The following is a 14,090-nucleotide window of genomic DNA, read 5'->3' as shown; positions in this document are numbered from 1 at the left end:
TCAAGCATTAAAAGCAGATAAACTCCATCAAAAAATTTAATTACTCACCATAAAAATAATATTAAACTGAAATTTTTTATTTATTTAAATCATATAATTTTTAAACTGAAAAATTTATTTAAGTATTATCGAAAGAGTCCTCGAAAAACAACATGTGATGTATTTGATCAACATAAGTTAGGAAAGAAGCATAAGAAAAACCTGGAGGAATTACAAGCAGCTGCTGTTGGCTGCAGTATTTCCAAAATTCTGAAAAATGGAGAATTGGTATTTAGTTTTGGAAAACTAAACGGATTGATATATGCAATTACCGAGGACTTGTTTGGAGCTTTGTTTGTACAGTAGTTTATCAAAAAAATAATTTATTGTATTTTATTTTATATTTTTAGATTATTTTAATAAACTACATTGAAAATAAAAAAATGTTATTTTAATATAATTTTTTTAAAAAAACCTTTAAAAACCAATTTCAACTATACTTAAAACCAGCCGTAAATCAAAGGCTCATCTCATGGTATTTTCCTTTTCTTCCCTGTCTCATTTAAGATAAAAGGAAAAGAAAAGGAGAATAAATATTACCAGTCTCCTCTCTCTCAGAAAACCATACCAGACAAACACAAACCCTCGTTCCTTTCCTTTCCTTTCACCACCAACAAAATCATAAACAAAATTCTCATTTCCCAAACAAACCCTAACAAACTAACTATTTAAATCCAAACAAAGACAGGGAGAATTGTTCGTTAACGAGGATTGTTGAATCGGTGAGTTAAATCGGGATCTGAGTTGAATCAATCGATGCAGTAATGGGCGCAGCAGGTTCTAAACTCGAGAAAGCTTTAGGCGACCAGTTTCCTGAAGGCGAACGATACTTTGGCCTCGAGAATTTCGGCAACACTTGTTACTGTAATAGCGTTTTACAGGTCTCTTATTCTCTCTTCAATTTCAATCATCATCTGTCGATTTTTATTTTCTCTCGATTTAATCATTTTCTACCTTAGTTTATTTTACCTAGCTACTCTTGTATTGTGTCGATTATTTGACTCTTTTTTTCCTGTCTTTGAATTGATATTTTGATTTCTAATTTAGTGTTTCAGTCAGGTTAGACGCGAACCCTTTATGTTTTAGCCTTAAATTTTATTCAATAATATTAAATTGGTTTTTTTTTTTTTTTTGAGGTTTGGGATTGAGAATTCAAATGCATAATTTTTGTTCATAGCAATGATATTTTGTATGCTTTCTGCTGCAAGTGGTTGCGTTTATCAAGTTGAAAACTTTTACTTGTTGCTGTAATTAGTACGTTGCTAGCTTGATTCTTTGGAGAATCATGGCTACATTTTATTGTAATCCATGCAGGTCTTCTTGAAAAGTGTTTTTGAATATGATTTTAAGGCATTGTATTTGGTTTATAATGATAGCGGAGGGGGATGTACTGTTGTGCTATATAGCTCTCCGTTTGTGTCTTATCGGTGTTTGTTTCTTTGTTATGCAGGCGCTTTACTTCTGTGTACCATTTCGAGAACAATTGTTAGAATATTATGGTAATGGTAAAAGTATTGGGGACGCGGAAGAGAATCTCTTGACTTGCTTGGCAGATCTATTTACTCAGGTAGTAATAACTCCATGATTGGTGTTTTTGCGTTACTTTTTTGTAACAGTTCTTGTGAGATACTATGTGGAAATTGTTTTCTTCCTTTCAAGTGTTTGCAGCACCTCACCCCATAAGTTTATTCCTTTACTAGATGGTCTTACAGCATGGTTACTTGGACTAGTAGGATTTCCAATCTCCACATCTTCACTGCTATTTATTTTTATTCTTTGTTTTCTCTTTTCTGCATGTCAGCTTATGTTCTTTCTGTATCATTTTGGTGCTTGTTCTCCGCTTGACCATCTCCTTCATTCGAGTTTTCTTGTCAAAAAGAGAGGAAATAAATGCATGTAGAAGTATAGAGTGATACTTATTAGAAGAAGAGAACTGAGGTGTCATTATTGTTCCTTTTAACCCATTTTAGCTGCAAATCTTTCTCTAAATGCTTTTTACTTAGTCTGCTGATATAGGGAAAAAAAATCTGATCAATATGCCATATTGGGATGCATGATATCTACATCTTCTGTTAATTGTTTCCCTTATTCATGCAATACCTGTAGTTGAAGGCAGAATATTCTTTGTTCGATATGCTTTTCTGAAGTTTTATTTCCTGCTAAGATCAAATCAGACAATTTCACTGGTTTTTTGGATCTCCATAAGGAACGTAATTAAACCAGTCATTGGGTTCTAAATCTACTTCCCCCTCTTGTTAGAACTACATTCCTTAGCCATTATTCTCAATTCTTTTCCTTCAAGAGTCGTAGAACAAGCCAAGACCTAACCGTTTGTTGATATTTTTTATTTGATTTTGTCAATAGCTTTGATAGCATCCTTGCACTACACTTTTCAGATTCTTGTGCACTTGGGAATATTTTTGGACATTTTTAAATCCGAAGCTGCTCTCTCTGTTATTGATTAATAATCTTTTTCAACAAGTGTAACTAGGTCTCCAATTCTTCATGAGCAAGATATTTCTTGGTACTTGTGTACTTTCTGCGTGCTTGTGTGCTCTGTGCATTTTCACTAAAGTACAGAGAAATGAGGGGAAAGAAAGTTTTCCCTGTACAGAACATATATGTGTTACTTATTTAGTAGTTTAGCCATGGTGCTGGAGCTAACTGTTGTTATTTCTTTTGCATAGATAAGTTCACAGAAGAAGAAAACAGGTGTCATTGCTCCAAAGCGTTTCGTACAGAGATTGAAAAAACAAAATGAGCTTTTCCGAAGCTATATGCACCAGGTATTTGTTCATTTAATTGTGAGTCCGGGGATTGGTCAGACACAAAATGTGAAATGATATAATAAAACAATACAAGAGGAGTGAACACTATCTCTGTTTTTCATGTAGGATGCTCATGAGTTTTTGAATTTTTTGCTAAATGAACTGGTTGACATTCTGGAGAAAGAGGCCCAAGCTGTAAAAAGTGATCCTGAAACTTCCTCCCCACCTGAAAAAATTGCAAATGGACCAAAGCATGCTCAGGCAAATGGTGTTTCAAAAGAGCCTTTGGTTACTTGGGTGCACAAAAATTTTCAGGTGACTTTAAGCAGCCAATCCATTCATTCTAAATATGACATTTTCTATGTTGTGAATCGTTAATGTAGTTGAATGATCTTAATGTGAATTTGTATTTTAGTTCCTCACACATGCATTGTTGTATGGAGATGGAATTTTCCTTTTTCTTCTCTTCTTTTAGGGTAGAGTTCTCATCGTCTCTTATGTGTATATACATCAGGGAATACTTACCAACGAGACAAGGTGCTTGCAATGTGAGACTGTGACAGCAAGAGATGAAACGTTTTTTGACTTGAGCCTTGATATTGAACAAAATAGTTCCATTACAAGCTGCTTGAAGAATTTTAGTTCCACAGAGACGTTGAATGCAGAGGATAAGTTTTTCTGTGACAAGTGCTGCAGGTAGGTGCTTTTTGCTTAATTATTTCCTGGCATTGACTTGTATCAATTCTGGATAACCCCTTCATATTTGTTGAATATTTGAAATCACTTTCTGTTCCCGTATTTGTTTCCGAGTAGTCTGTATGGCGAAGTTTAGTCAATGTTTCTTCTGGAATTATACAGGATATGATTTCACTTACCCTGGACAATTATTCCCTGCTCAGAGCCTTGCTAAGAGATAACAGTGACACTAAAGCATTCAGAAATCTCTTGAACTAACATACAAATTATATTTTGTTTCACGTAAAGGATCGTGATAAATGATATATTTTTGTTGTTTTATAGGTTAAAGGCTTTGTTCCCCCCTTGTAAAACCAGATGTGGAAAAATTAAACAATTAGATTTAGTAGTAGTTTGGTTTGATTTCCTGAAAGGTTGCTGAACTACAATTTGAATGAACGGGGCGATCTTAACTGATATTTTTATATTACTCAGCACTCGTTTTTACTGGCTGAACAATGTTTTTGTGATTCTTTTTCAACTTTTCATGGGCTGATTGAACTTTTGACTGTTAATTTGGATGATTAGTCCGTCCATCTCTGATGTTTTAGAGCATTCAAGTGATTGAACATTTCTAGTCTAGTAATTATGCAGTAAATCTTCTGTATTTTTTCCATTGTATGCAGTTTGCAAGAAGCCCAAAAGAGGATGAAGATAAAGAAGCCTCCTCACATCTTGGTCATCCATCTGAAGAGGTTTAAATATATTGAGCAGCTTGGTCGGTACAAAAAGCTGTCTTACAGAGTTGTCTTCCCACTTGAGCTGAAGTTGAGCAATACCGTGGAAGACGCAGATATTGAATACTCACTATTTGCCGTTGTAGTCCATGTGGGAAGTGGACCTAATCATGGGCACTATGTGAGCCTTGTGAAAAGCCACAACCACTGGTTATTTTTTGATGATGAAAATGTCGAGATGATTGACGAGTCTGCTGTGCAGACATTTTTTGGGTCAGCGCAGGAATATTCAAGTAATACGGATCATGGGTATATCTTATTTTATGAGAGCATTGGTGCTAGTAACAACAAGAGTTGAGAGGTGGTTTTACAAGTAGGTATTTAAATGATTGAGACTGGACTCGCCTTTTGTTTAACCTGTTATTATTGTTTTTCTTTCCCTTTTGTCCATCAACCAATGGGAAGAGCTCTCAAATACCCACACTTGAGATGACGATGACGAGAACAACAAATGTATACTTGGGTTATTTCCATGTACAGGTGGAAGCACACCATCCTTGTGTTTTTCCAGAATAAGAGGATAAAAGAGCAGTGTATATGGTTTGAAAATTTCACAGGGATGGTTTCTATTGTTCATGGTTGAGAATATTTCAACAGCAGAAATCCATTCCAATTGGGAATTTGGTCGGAGCTATCCTCATGCTACTGAACTTGTTCTACATCTTTGTAGATCTTGTTAGGTTTGATATTGGTCATTGATCATGCATTCATCACAATGTAGCATGCATGCATGCATGCTATAGTATTCATAACAAGCTTCTAATGTACTGTTAATCCAGGCTCTCTTTCCACGGATCCTCCCTTTTCATGCTTTGATTTGGATGTAACAGTTGCTAGATTTACCGAGGCAGGGCCGGTGAATCTTGATGTTTCTCGCGGAAGGTAGAGATACAATTTCTACTATTCAAGAATTTTTACCAATCGTCTTTCTACAGGACGCATAACGCAATCCGACCCCAGCCCGATCCCGAGATAAAAAAAATAAGAAAAAAAATAAGCAATAAAGCTCTTCTTTTATAATGCTGTAGCCATGGGGATGCTAGCCGTGCTATAATTTAGAAGAAGCAGGAGCAACGAAAGATGCAAGCGAGTACTGCGTATTAGATGGTCTATTAGTGAATCTCTGTTTGGCAAGATGGTCCACGATGTATTTTGCTTCTCTCTTGGAAAAATGAGGAAAGCAGACAAGCAACAAGCTCAACTGTAAGTCGTCTGATCTCGTTGAGAATACCTTGTATTTCGAAGGTGCAGAATCCAGATTGTTGAGCCAGCAGTTGCGTTCATGGTCATGGCTTAGCTTAGGACAATCTGGGTTTATTTCAAAGCAGCTCGTTTAATTTAACTTTGTTTGAACAATTTTTTTTTATAGAAAAACTAAAATGATGCTATTTTAGATAAAAGTAAAAAGAAATTCTTAAAGTTAATTTTGCTATAGAAACAGATTAACTTTTAATCCAATTTGAAGGTTTGGATGAATCACTAAATTAACTCATTAACCATTTATAATTTAATAATTATAGGCGGGTTTTCCTCAAAGTATTTTTTTTATAGAATATATAATAATTTTTTTAAAAAGCAATTCTCATTAATTTTATATTCCTTGGATTCACAAAGCATACAGGCTAAAAACACAGTCTTGGGTGCCTCTTTCATTAATTAAATGTTAAGAAAGATGATAATATTAGTCACGAAATTATAATTCTGAAAATAACAATAAAATTAAATCTAGCGTTGTCAAATTCCTAAATAATAACGCTCTCTCTCTTTATCTAACACTTTAAATGAAAATTTAACATTATTATCAAAATAACAAATTTTTTTTTTTTAAAATTAAACAAAGCTACAAAAAATAATAAGATCCCACTCGCAGTCGCAGAGCAGAGCAGTCAGTGTATCAGTCACTCGCAGTTTCTCACACCTCCAAAAAAAAAATCCAAAAAGAAAAAGGAAAAACCCTAAATGGCTCGGAAACGCCTGATCGAAGAGCCCCCACCCGCTGTTTCATCTTCCGAAGAAGAAGAAGAAACCGATGACAAAGAAGAAGAACCTCAAAACGGCACCGTCAAAACTCAGCAAAACGCTGCCGGTGAGAAATCAAACGACGACGACGATGGAACTGAAGACGACGACGACGACGACGACGAAGAAGATGATGATGAAGAAGTGGAGAAAAAGAAACCCGGACTGCCTTCCAAACCTTCAAATCCAAACTCGGAGTCCGACTCGGACGCTGACTCAGAAGACACTGAGTCAACTCATCCACCGTCTCCTTCTCTTTCTGGTTTCACTATCAAGCCCATCTCGCCGAAGCGCAAACCTGACCCAAAACCAGAGCAGCCCAAGAAGGAGAAGGACGTTGATGACAAGAAAGCAGAGAAGGGAGCCGGACCTGGGACCGGAGGGTCTCAGCGTATATGGAGTGATGAGGATGAGATTGTGATATTGAATGGCATGATTGAGTTCCAAAATGAAAAGGGGAAAAACTCTTCTGCAGATACTAGTGATTTTTATGGATTTGTGAAGGAATCACTCTGTTTTAATGCCTCCAATAATCAGTTTGCTAATAAAATCAGGATGTTGAAGAAGAAGTATTTTATTGATGTGGAGAAGAATGAGAGTGGGAAATATGAGACTTTTAGTAAACCGCATGATTTGGAGTGCGTGGAGCTTGCAAAAAAAATATGGGGTGCTGGTGGTACTGTCGTGGGAAATGAGAGTAATGCTAGTAAAAACAGTGGGAAAAATCTTAGTGGTGGTGGACGAGGGATTATTCTGGCGTTGGCGAAATTGGGGAGTGGGGAAGTGAATGGGAAGGGAAAGGAGGCGAGTGTGAAGAGGGGGAAGAGGGGTTCGAGTGAGGAAGTGGAAGGAAAGCAAGGGAATTCGAAGAAGCAAAAGCGGGTTTTGAGTGAGGAAGGCGATGGGGGAGAGGAGGAGAATGTGAAGAAGGGGAAGAGGGGTTTGAGTGAGGAAGCTGATGGAGAAGGGAAGGGAAAGGATGGAAAAAAAGAGAGGGGGAAGAGGGTTTTGAGCGAGGAAGTCAGTGGAGAAAGGAAGGGAAAGGGTGGAAAAAAGGAGAAGCAGGCTGCTAACAACGAGCTGAGTGGAGGAGAGGATGCGAATGTGAAGAAGCAAAAGAGGGTCGTGAATGGAGAATGGAAGGAATCAAGTATGAAGAAGCAAAAGGCAGTGGAAAATGAGGAAGTGGAGGGAGGTGAGGCGAGTGAGGATTTGTGGGATAAGTATCCGTATTTGCGTTCATCGTTACTGGCTGAAGATTTGCCTGAGGATGTGAAGGAGAGAGCAATGATGATGCTGGGGAAGGTTCCAGAGGAAAAGTTGGTGGAGTTGGAAAGGGAGTGGAGGAGTTTGATGAACGCTAAGTTGGAGTTTTTCATGATGGAAAATGATTTGATTGCAAAACAGATGAAGCTAGCTTTAGATGCTTTAAAGTCTCAAGATTATTAGGATGGTTCTTGCATAGAAAGGAGAACCTATTTAGGCGGTGGACTAGTTTTGATGGACCTTGAAAATATGTTTTGTTTTGTTTCTTTGGGTTATATATGATGGGTTAGAGGGAGATGCAGACTGGTCGTTTTTGATTCTTCAACATGCACGGTTTTCTTTTGTTTAGTTTCAAGGAACTTTGGTTTTTGAAGTCGGGCCCTGTTCTCTTTTCAGTTGATATCAATATAACAATAGTCTTTCAGCTTGCATTGCGTTTCTGGCAATCTATTATTTTTCTTAGAACGTGTTCTTTTTTTTTTCCGATGTTTCAAGGGAGACATCAATTATATATGTGAAGGAAATGAAACCCTTACGGTAATGACCATAATTTTGTTTTTGTTTTTTTTACCTTTATGAATTTTGACATTTTATTGTGAAACTCACCTTTAGGACTTGTGACTGAAGGAGTGAATTTGAGGAAGCCTAATTTCTTATGTGAGTCTTCCTCTATATCTCCAGGACAGTTCGTTTTTTTTATTTTTTATTTTTTTATTTGAACCCTATTTTATGGTTGCACTCTATATGCATCTTTGAATCTGTGTTTGGTTGCACTGTGCATGCATCTTTGAATCTGTTCTTTTGGGTTTTAGAGAATTGTGGTTGCAAACGAATTACTTAGTTGCTGAAAAGTCTTCCTCTATGGGGATGACTTGTTAGGAAGCTAAGCAACATGCAACATTGCGTTAAAAAGAAATCTCAAGAAGGGTAAGGCTGCCCCCTGTCCTTGCTTGGAAATTGTTTGTGCATTTGTATTAAATTTTGATGTGTATTTGAGGATGCCAATCCAATTTCTGTTATAAGAGTTATGTGTATTCTTAGTGGTCATTAAGAATAATTTGTTTTATCAAGGTTAAATGATAGTGATAAATGTAAAACAAAGGGTTTAAACCCAATTATGAAGGAAGGAAGTGGTCTGAGAAATTGAGTAATTTAAATGGGTCGTATTTTGGGTGTGGTTGATTGCAGCGTGATAAATTCTTTTTATAAGCATTTATTGGACTACAGCCGTTCAGGACTGCATCTGTGGAGGTAATCTCCGAGTGAAAGGATTGCTCTCTTTGCTCCATTTTAAGGTATCGTATGCTATTGAGCAATTTATTAAAATCAAACTCGGTGAGTTTCTTGTGCATTGTAGCACATGAAGCTGACAAGATAGACATGCTTGGAACTGAATGACAGGTATAATGCAATTCCTAATAGGGGAACCACACAAGCACTTTGAAATCAACAAGTTTAAGACTTTAGCAATCTTGGACTGCTCTAAAATAGATCTCTTTCACCACTGTTATGTAATAAGCTAAAAGCTATATGTGCGTGAAATGGATTAGTATTTTCTCTAGTGAAGTGATATGTGTCCTCGTTTAAGTGTAACAGATGACTGTTCAAAGACTCGTGAAAAGAAATGAGATAGTACTAAAACATCTATCGAGTACGCGATTTCCTATATGGTGTAGATCAAGAATAAAGTTATGGTAAAAAACTTAATCAGCGCCCATATATTAAGTTAAGGATGACCTTTGACACATCTAGATAGAATATCAAGGGTGTTAGAGGACATCTACTATAACTTATTGACTTTGATTATAGAAGAGAATTAGAAGTTCAAACATATTTAATAAATTGAGATATATTGCTGAGTGTGGGTCATAAGAAAACATACCACTTTGGAACATGCCCCATAAACTGTTCATCAATATTTTATAAATTGAGATACATTGCTGAGTGCGGATCACAAGAAAACATACCACTTTGGAACATGCCCCATAAACTGTTCATCAATATCCCGTGCCAGATCCCTGCCTCTCTTTGGTTGCTGGTGGATTTTCAGACCCCTCACTAAAGGTTCTCATCGCATACCTAACTGGGTAGCTATCATGTTAGCCACTGCTGTTGCTAATTCCGATTTGTGCCTCCACAGGTTTGGGAGATGTCAAAGCAATGACAGCAAGCTGTCAATTGTAAGTCCATCAAAGTATGGAATAGTTTCAGTGTGATGGTTTGTTATTTCTTTGATTCTCAACATGCTATTATGAGTGCAATGCAAATGATCTTTTAAGGCAGTATACTTATTGTTTAAACTGTATTTTGATGGAATCAAATGCACACAATTAATAGAGTATTCTGTGAATTCTTTATACACTGATTACTGGATGAGAAATGTTTTCAAATATGGTCAAGCAATATAGCAAGTACCAAGACATATAACGAGAAAACACCATAGATGTTATAAAGCATTAGGAATAACACCCACTCGTATCTCTTTTTATTCAGAATGTGAGTCGAGATGTGTTTGCTTGAGGTTTTCTGTGAGACATGACTTGTTCGCTTTGTGTTAGTAAACTTGCAAAGCGCATGTGTTGGTATGTCCGCTTTTATTTTTCAAGTATAAATCATGAAAATGATTCCTCTTGAATTTTATTTTTGAGTCTTAGTAATTATTGGTGTGCTTGTTTTGTTTCGTCAAAATTCTATTTGTTAAGTATGACATCATTGCTTATCAATAAAGGATTATGGATTTAGGGTTTGCTTCATGCTTGCAGATTTAAAGGTCTGTTAGGGGTTAACTACTGATTTTGATGTATATGAGATGCCATTACTCTTTTTCTAAAGTATTTAGAGCGAGGTTAGATCTTTTTGTGGGTCGAATTCTTCAGCATGCCTAGGTTGCATCTTGCCGAAGCCTCCTGTGTTGAAGATCCAAATTTTAGTTTTTGTTTTGTCATATGAGCTGAGATCTGTATTTCTGGAACAAGTACAGAGCTTCTTCTTGTCTCTTTTTGATGTTAGTGTGCGAACATATACTGTACTGGCATAAAGACACGAGTTTCATTGAAGATGATCATAGCGTGAACTTAAGATTTTGGCATGATTTGATTGCCTTAAGTTCTCATTTGTGTTACGAGCTTGGTATTTTTGAAGTTTAGTTTGGAAGCATCTTCCGAATTTGTTTGTTAGTTTGGATCAAGGCATGAAAATGTGCCTACATGTTTGTTGTTCAATCATTATTTTAGTCAAATAGGTGGCCTGGTTTTCGTGTAGGTGCTTTTTGTGGTTGAATTCCTTTTGATATGCTTTTTAATGATCAACTTAATGATATAAAACCGCTATTTCAGCTTTTAAAGAACTCGGGACTCATTGTGACAAGGAACATAAGCTCAGATCATCATTGCTGCGGTAAGGTAATAAAATCATCAGCTTCGCTAGGCCAATTCTATCAATGTTTTCACTAGGTAACCTTTCTTGTGTGCTTCAGCTAATAGTATTAGCCACTGTTTTTCTGATCCAGTGATCTTTGATTCTTAATTTTCATTATTAATTCATATCAGAATCGTTCTTTCCTTTCGAATCTCAACTGGCTTTCATGTTTTGCCCTTATTTTTTGTAGATACCATCAAAAACGTTTTATATTGAATGGAATTTGTCAGTTGTTACTGCTTGTGTACCCTCATCCGATTCAATTCCCTAGAGTTCCTCCAGGTAATTCATGTTCTCAAGAGATGATCAAAACTTCGATGTATAATAAAAATAATGAAAATGCCATCCTTCACAAAGCGGCAGGAGCCCTACTGCAATTCTCTCTCTTTTTTCAACAAGAGGACAGATTTGAAACCATAAAAAAGAGAGAGCTAGAATGAACATTAGACACACGTTTTGATTTAGAGAAACTCTTGGACTTTCAAGAATTCCTCCATCCAGAACCTGAAGCTTTGGACATTGAGAATCAGGTCCAACATTCTCCTGTTTTTCAATCTCTTCAGTCTTCGTTATTGTTTCCTCAAGAATCTGTGCTTCGTCCTCTTTGTCCAGAGCAATTTCTCCACAGGGATTAGATATCAAGCTTTGTTCCGCAAAAGCCGCTCCTCGCACACAAAGCAACTAATTAGAAGTATGGTACTATAAATACTTTTCATACGGTACTCTAAAAAAGAAAACCCCACCCTTTTATTTTTGAGAGTTTTGGCCCAAGACTAAGAAATGGAGGATGGAATTTTACTTTCAAGTGATGAGTAAATTATGCTTAGAAATGTTTCTTTTATTTTGAATATATATATATATATCAGGGAGTCACTTCACAATTGCATAAACCATATAGGTGATTTATCCATTCTCCATCTGGAATATGAATATTTGAAGTAAAAATAATTGTATTATTTTTTACAATTTGTTCATGATATTTTTTATTTTTTTATTGTTTTTGTTGAGGGTATTATTCTTTTCCATTTAACTCTCAAATAAAAAATTTGTTACAGTCCATTAATTTATTTTTTATTTTAATTTTAACCCTTATTCTTTTAATTTCTATTTTTGTTTTGAATACTTTTATGTTGTTTATTTTTTTCCTTTTTTTTTCTTTTAGCGTTTCATTTCTTGGGAATTAGGCTTCATGATTTTTGCATGCATGACACTCCCAATCTGATGACCCGAGTTACAAGTTTGAAAAGTTAATGAAGGTTGGCTTCCTTTTTTTTTTTTGCTTATTTTCTTTTCTATATTAGTCATTAGATGTTTTTTTTTAAAAAAAAATTGGCTTTGTGGTTTTATTCAATTTCTTTTATATCAAGTTATCCTGATCTCATGACTTAGTATACGAGTTTTGTGGGTTAACCTAAACTGACTCGCCCTTTAATCCCCAAATTACATGTTTATCATGCTAGCTTAATTTGACTCATACGAGTTTTTTTGTCTATTTTTTACCATATTTCATCCTTCTATATTTAATTGGCTGAAAATCGAACAACATTGTATTCCGCTCTTGGATAAAGTTTTTTTCCTTAGTTATCATAACCGTTTTTTTTTTATCATTTTTTTTGTTTGATATTGTTACCTTTTTTTTTCATCTTATTTAAATAAAACTAACTCATTTGGCTGATCAGGTTATAACACGGGTTATTAATTTTTTCTTCTTTAATTAAAAAGCACTTACAACACTTAAACATTTTACAAAAAAAAAATATAACACAAACCCATGGTGTAGCATTGGGCCAATAGGCCCTTTCTAGTCGCTTGCTGATTGTTGGTACCAATCCATGTTAAATTATGATTTATTGAAAAACAAATTATCCTTAGAATCAAAATTTCTTTAACTTTCGTTCATGGGTTTTTTTGTATTTTTATCATAGTTTTTTTAGTTATAATCAAATTGATTTAAAGAAAATTTTGTCTTTTAATCAATTTATAAAATAAATAAAAAACAAAAAAATGGTTGATGTGTATGACACATGTACTAGCATATGGGATGCCTTCGCGTCTTCAGGTAGCGCGTGTGGAGGCTCCTTACAAACAAACATAGACTTCTACAGCAGCATTTGAATCTTCTCAGCATCCTCTTTATGCCTGGATGACATGTGTTGCCAATAGACCCGTGGTTTGACGCTGACAACCTTTTTCTCTCTCTTAGTTTTCAAAACAGCCCATCTATTTTTTTTTATTTTTTTTGGATTTGGTCAATGTTCTTTTGATTACTGTTTTTTTAATTTGATATAATTTATAAAATTAGATTTTTTTTTCAATTCATTCTTCAATTTTTTTCATCTATTAGATTTGGTGATTATTCTTTTGATTGCTATTTGTTTTGTTTTGAATCATTTTCTTAATTAATTTTTTTTTAATTTTTTCCCTTAACATTTTATTTTTGTATCAAAGTTAATCTTTATTTTTTTTATTATTATTTGTTTTGTTTCAAATATTTTTATTGAGACTTTCTTTTTTTGTTGAGAGAAAATTCAGCATGATAATATTTTTGTATTTGTCTTTTATAAAATAATCTTGATCTTCGAACTTGAAATATTAGCTTAAGTTGACTTATATCTTTTTCAAAATCTTATTTTTACAATATATTTTATTTAATTACATAATTTAATATTAAATTTATTAAGAATTAAACTTTATTATTTTTTTCTATAAAATTATTCCAATCTCATATATTAAGCTCCAATAAAATAATCCAAAAATAACCGAATAAATTAATCCAACAAAGGACCTCAACAAAACCCATCTTTATGATCCTCTACACCAGCCTAGAGTCCTAGACCTCAACAACCCAAATTTACGACCTTCAATCCAACGCTTCACATAGCAAGAAAGCAGAACTTCAACTTTAACATGATCACAAGAAGCGTTGCAAAGCATTGAAAAAGGCCCTACTAACCTCGTGTGGTTTGGTCAAATTTGACCACCCATGGGAAAAATTCTTTTCAAAAAGGTCCTGAGCTCAATTCGATTATGGTAGAAAAAGCTTCAAAGCTGATAAATCCCCAATAACTCAACTCAAGAAAGCCAGCCACTTGCAAGTACTAAAACTTAG

At 34.9% G+C, this 14,090-nt stretch overlaps 2 protein-coding genes across 2 annotated transcripts; both read left to right on the top strand.

The window, feature by feature from the left end:
* The first annotated feature begins 514 nt into the window (after positions 1 to 514).
* On the top strand, positions 515 to 5,074 carry LOC133693124 (ubiquitin carboxyl-terminal hydrolase 4). Its single transcript, XM_062114259.1, has 6 exons — positions 515 to 920; positions 1,490 to 1,606; positions 2,727 to 2,825; positions 2,934 to 3,122; positions 3,322 to 3,503; positions 4,169 to 5,074. Exons 1-6 carry the CDS (start codon positions 804 to 806, stop codon positions 4,575 to 4,577), a joined length of 1,113 nt encoding a protein of 370 aa, XP_061970243.1. The 5' UTR covers positions 515 to 803; the 3' UTR covers positions 4,578 to 5,074.
* A 1,058-nt stretch (positions 5,075 to 6,132) lies between these two features.
* Positions 6,133 to 7,995, top strand: LOC133695254 (STOREKEEPER protein-like). Its single transcript, XM_062117162.1, has one exon. It carries the CDS (start codon positions 6,239 to 6,241, stop codon positions 7,745 to 7,747), a length of 1,509 nt encoding a protein of 502 aa, XP_061973146.1. The 5' UTR covers positions 6,133 to 6,238; the 3' UTR covers positions 7,748 to 7,995.
* The last annotated feature ends 6,095 nt before the right edge of the window (positions 7,996 to 14,090 follow it).

This window comes from Populus nigra, chromosome 5 (genome assembly GCF_951802175.1).
Source record: "Populus nigra chromosome 5, ddPopNigr1.1, whole genome shotgun sequence".
NCBI classification, from domain to species: Eukaryota; Viridiplantae; Streptophyta; class Magnoliopsida; order Malpighiales; family Salicaceae; genus Populus; species Populus nigra.
Note: the sequence above shows the minus strand (reverse complement) of the source record. Positions and strands in the feature narration are given on the sequence as shown.

Bases quoted from the DNA above. Each gene is read 5' to 3' on its own strand.
- LOC133693124 (XM_062114259.1), top strand. From the start codon at position 804: ATGGGCGCAGCAGGTTCTAAACTCGAGAAAGCTTTAGGCGACCAGTTT. The intron at 921-1,489 runs GTCTCTTATTCT...TTTGTTATGCAG, and splicing joins ACTGTAATAGCGTTTTACAG to GCGCTTTACTTCTGTGTACC. The intron at 3,123-3,321 runs GTGACTTTAAGC...TATATACATCAG, and splicing joins GGGTGCACAAAAATTTTCAG to GGAATACTTACCAACGAGAC.
- LOC133695254 (XM_062117162.1), top strand. From the start codon at position 6,239: ATGGCTCGGAAACGCCTGATCGAAGAGCCCCCACCCGCTGTTTCATCT.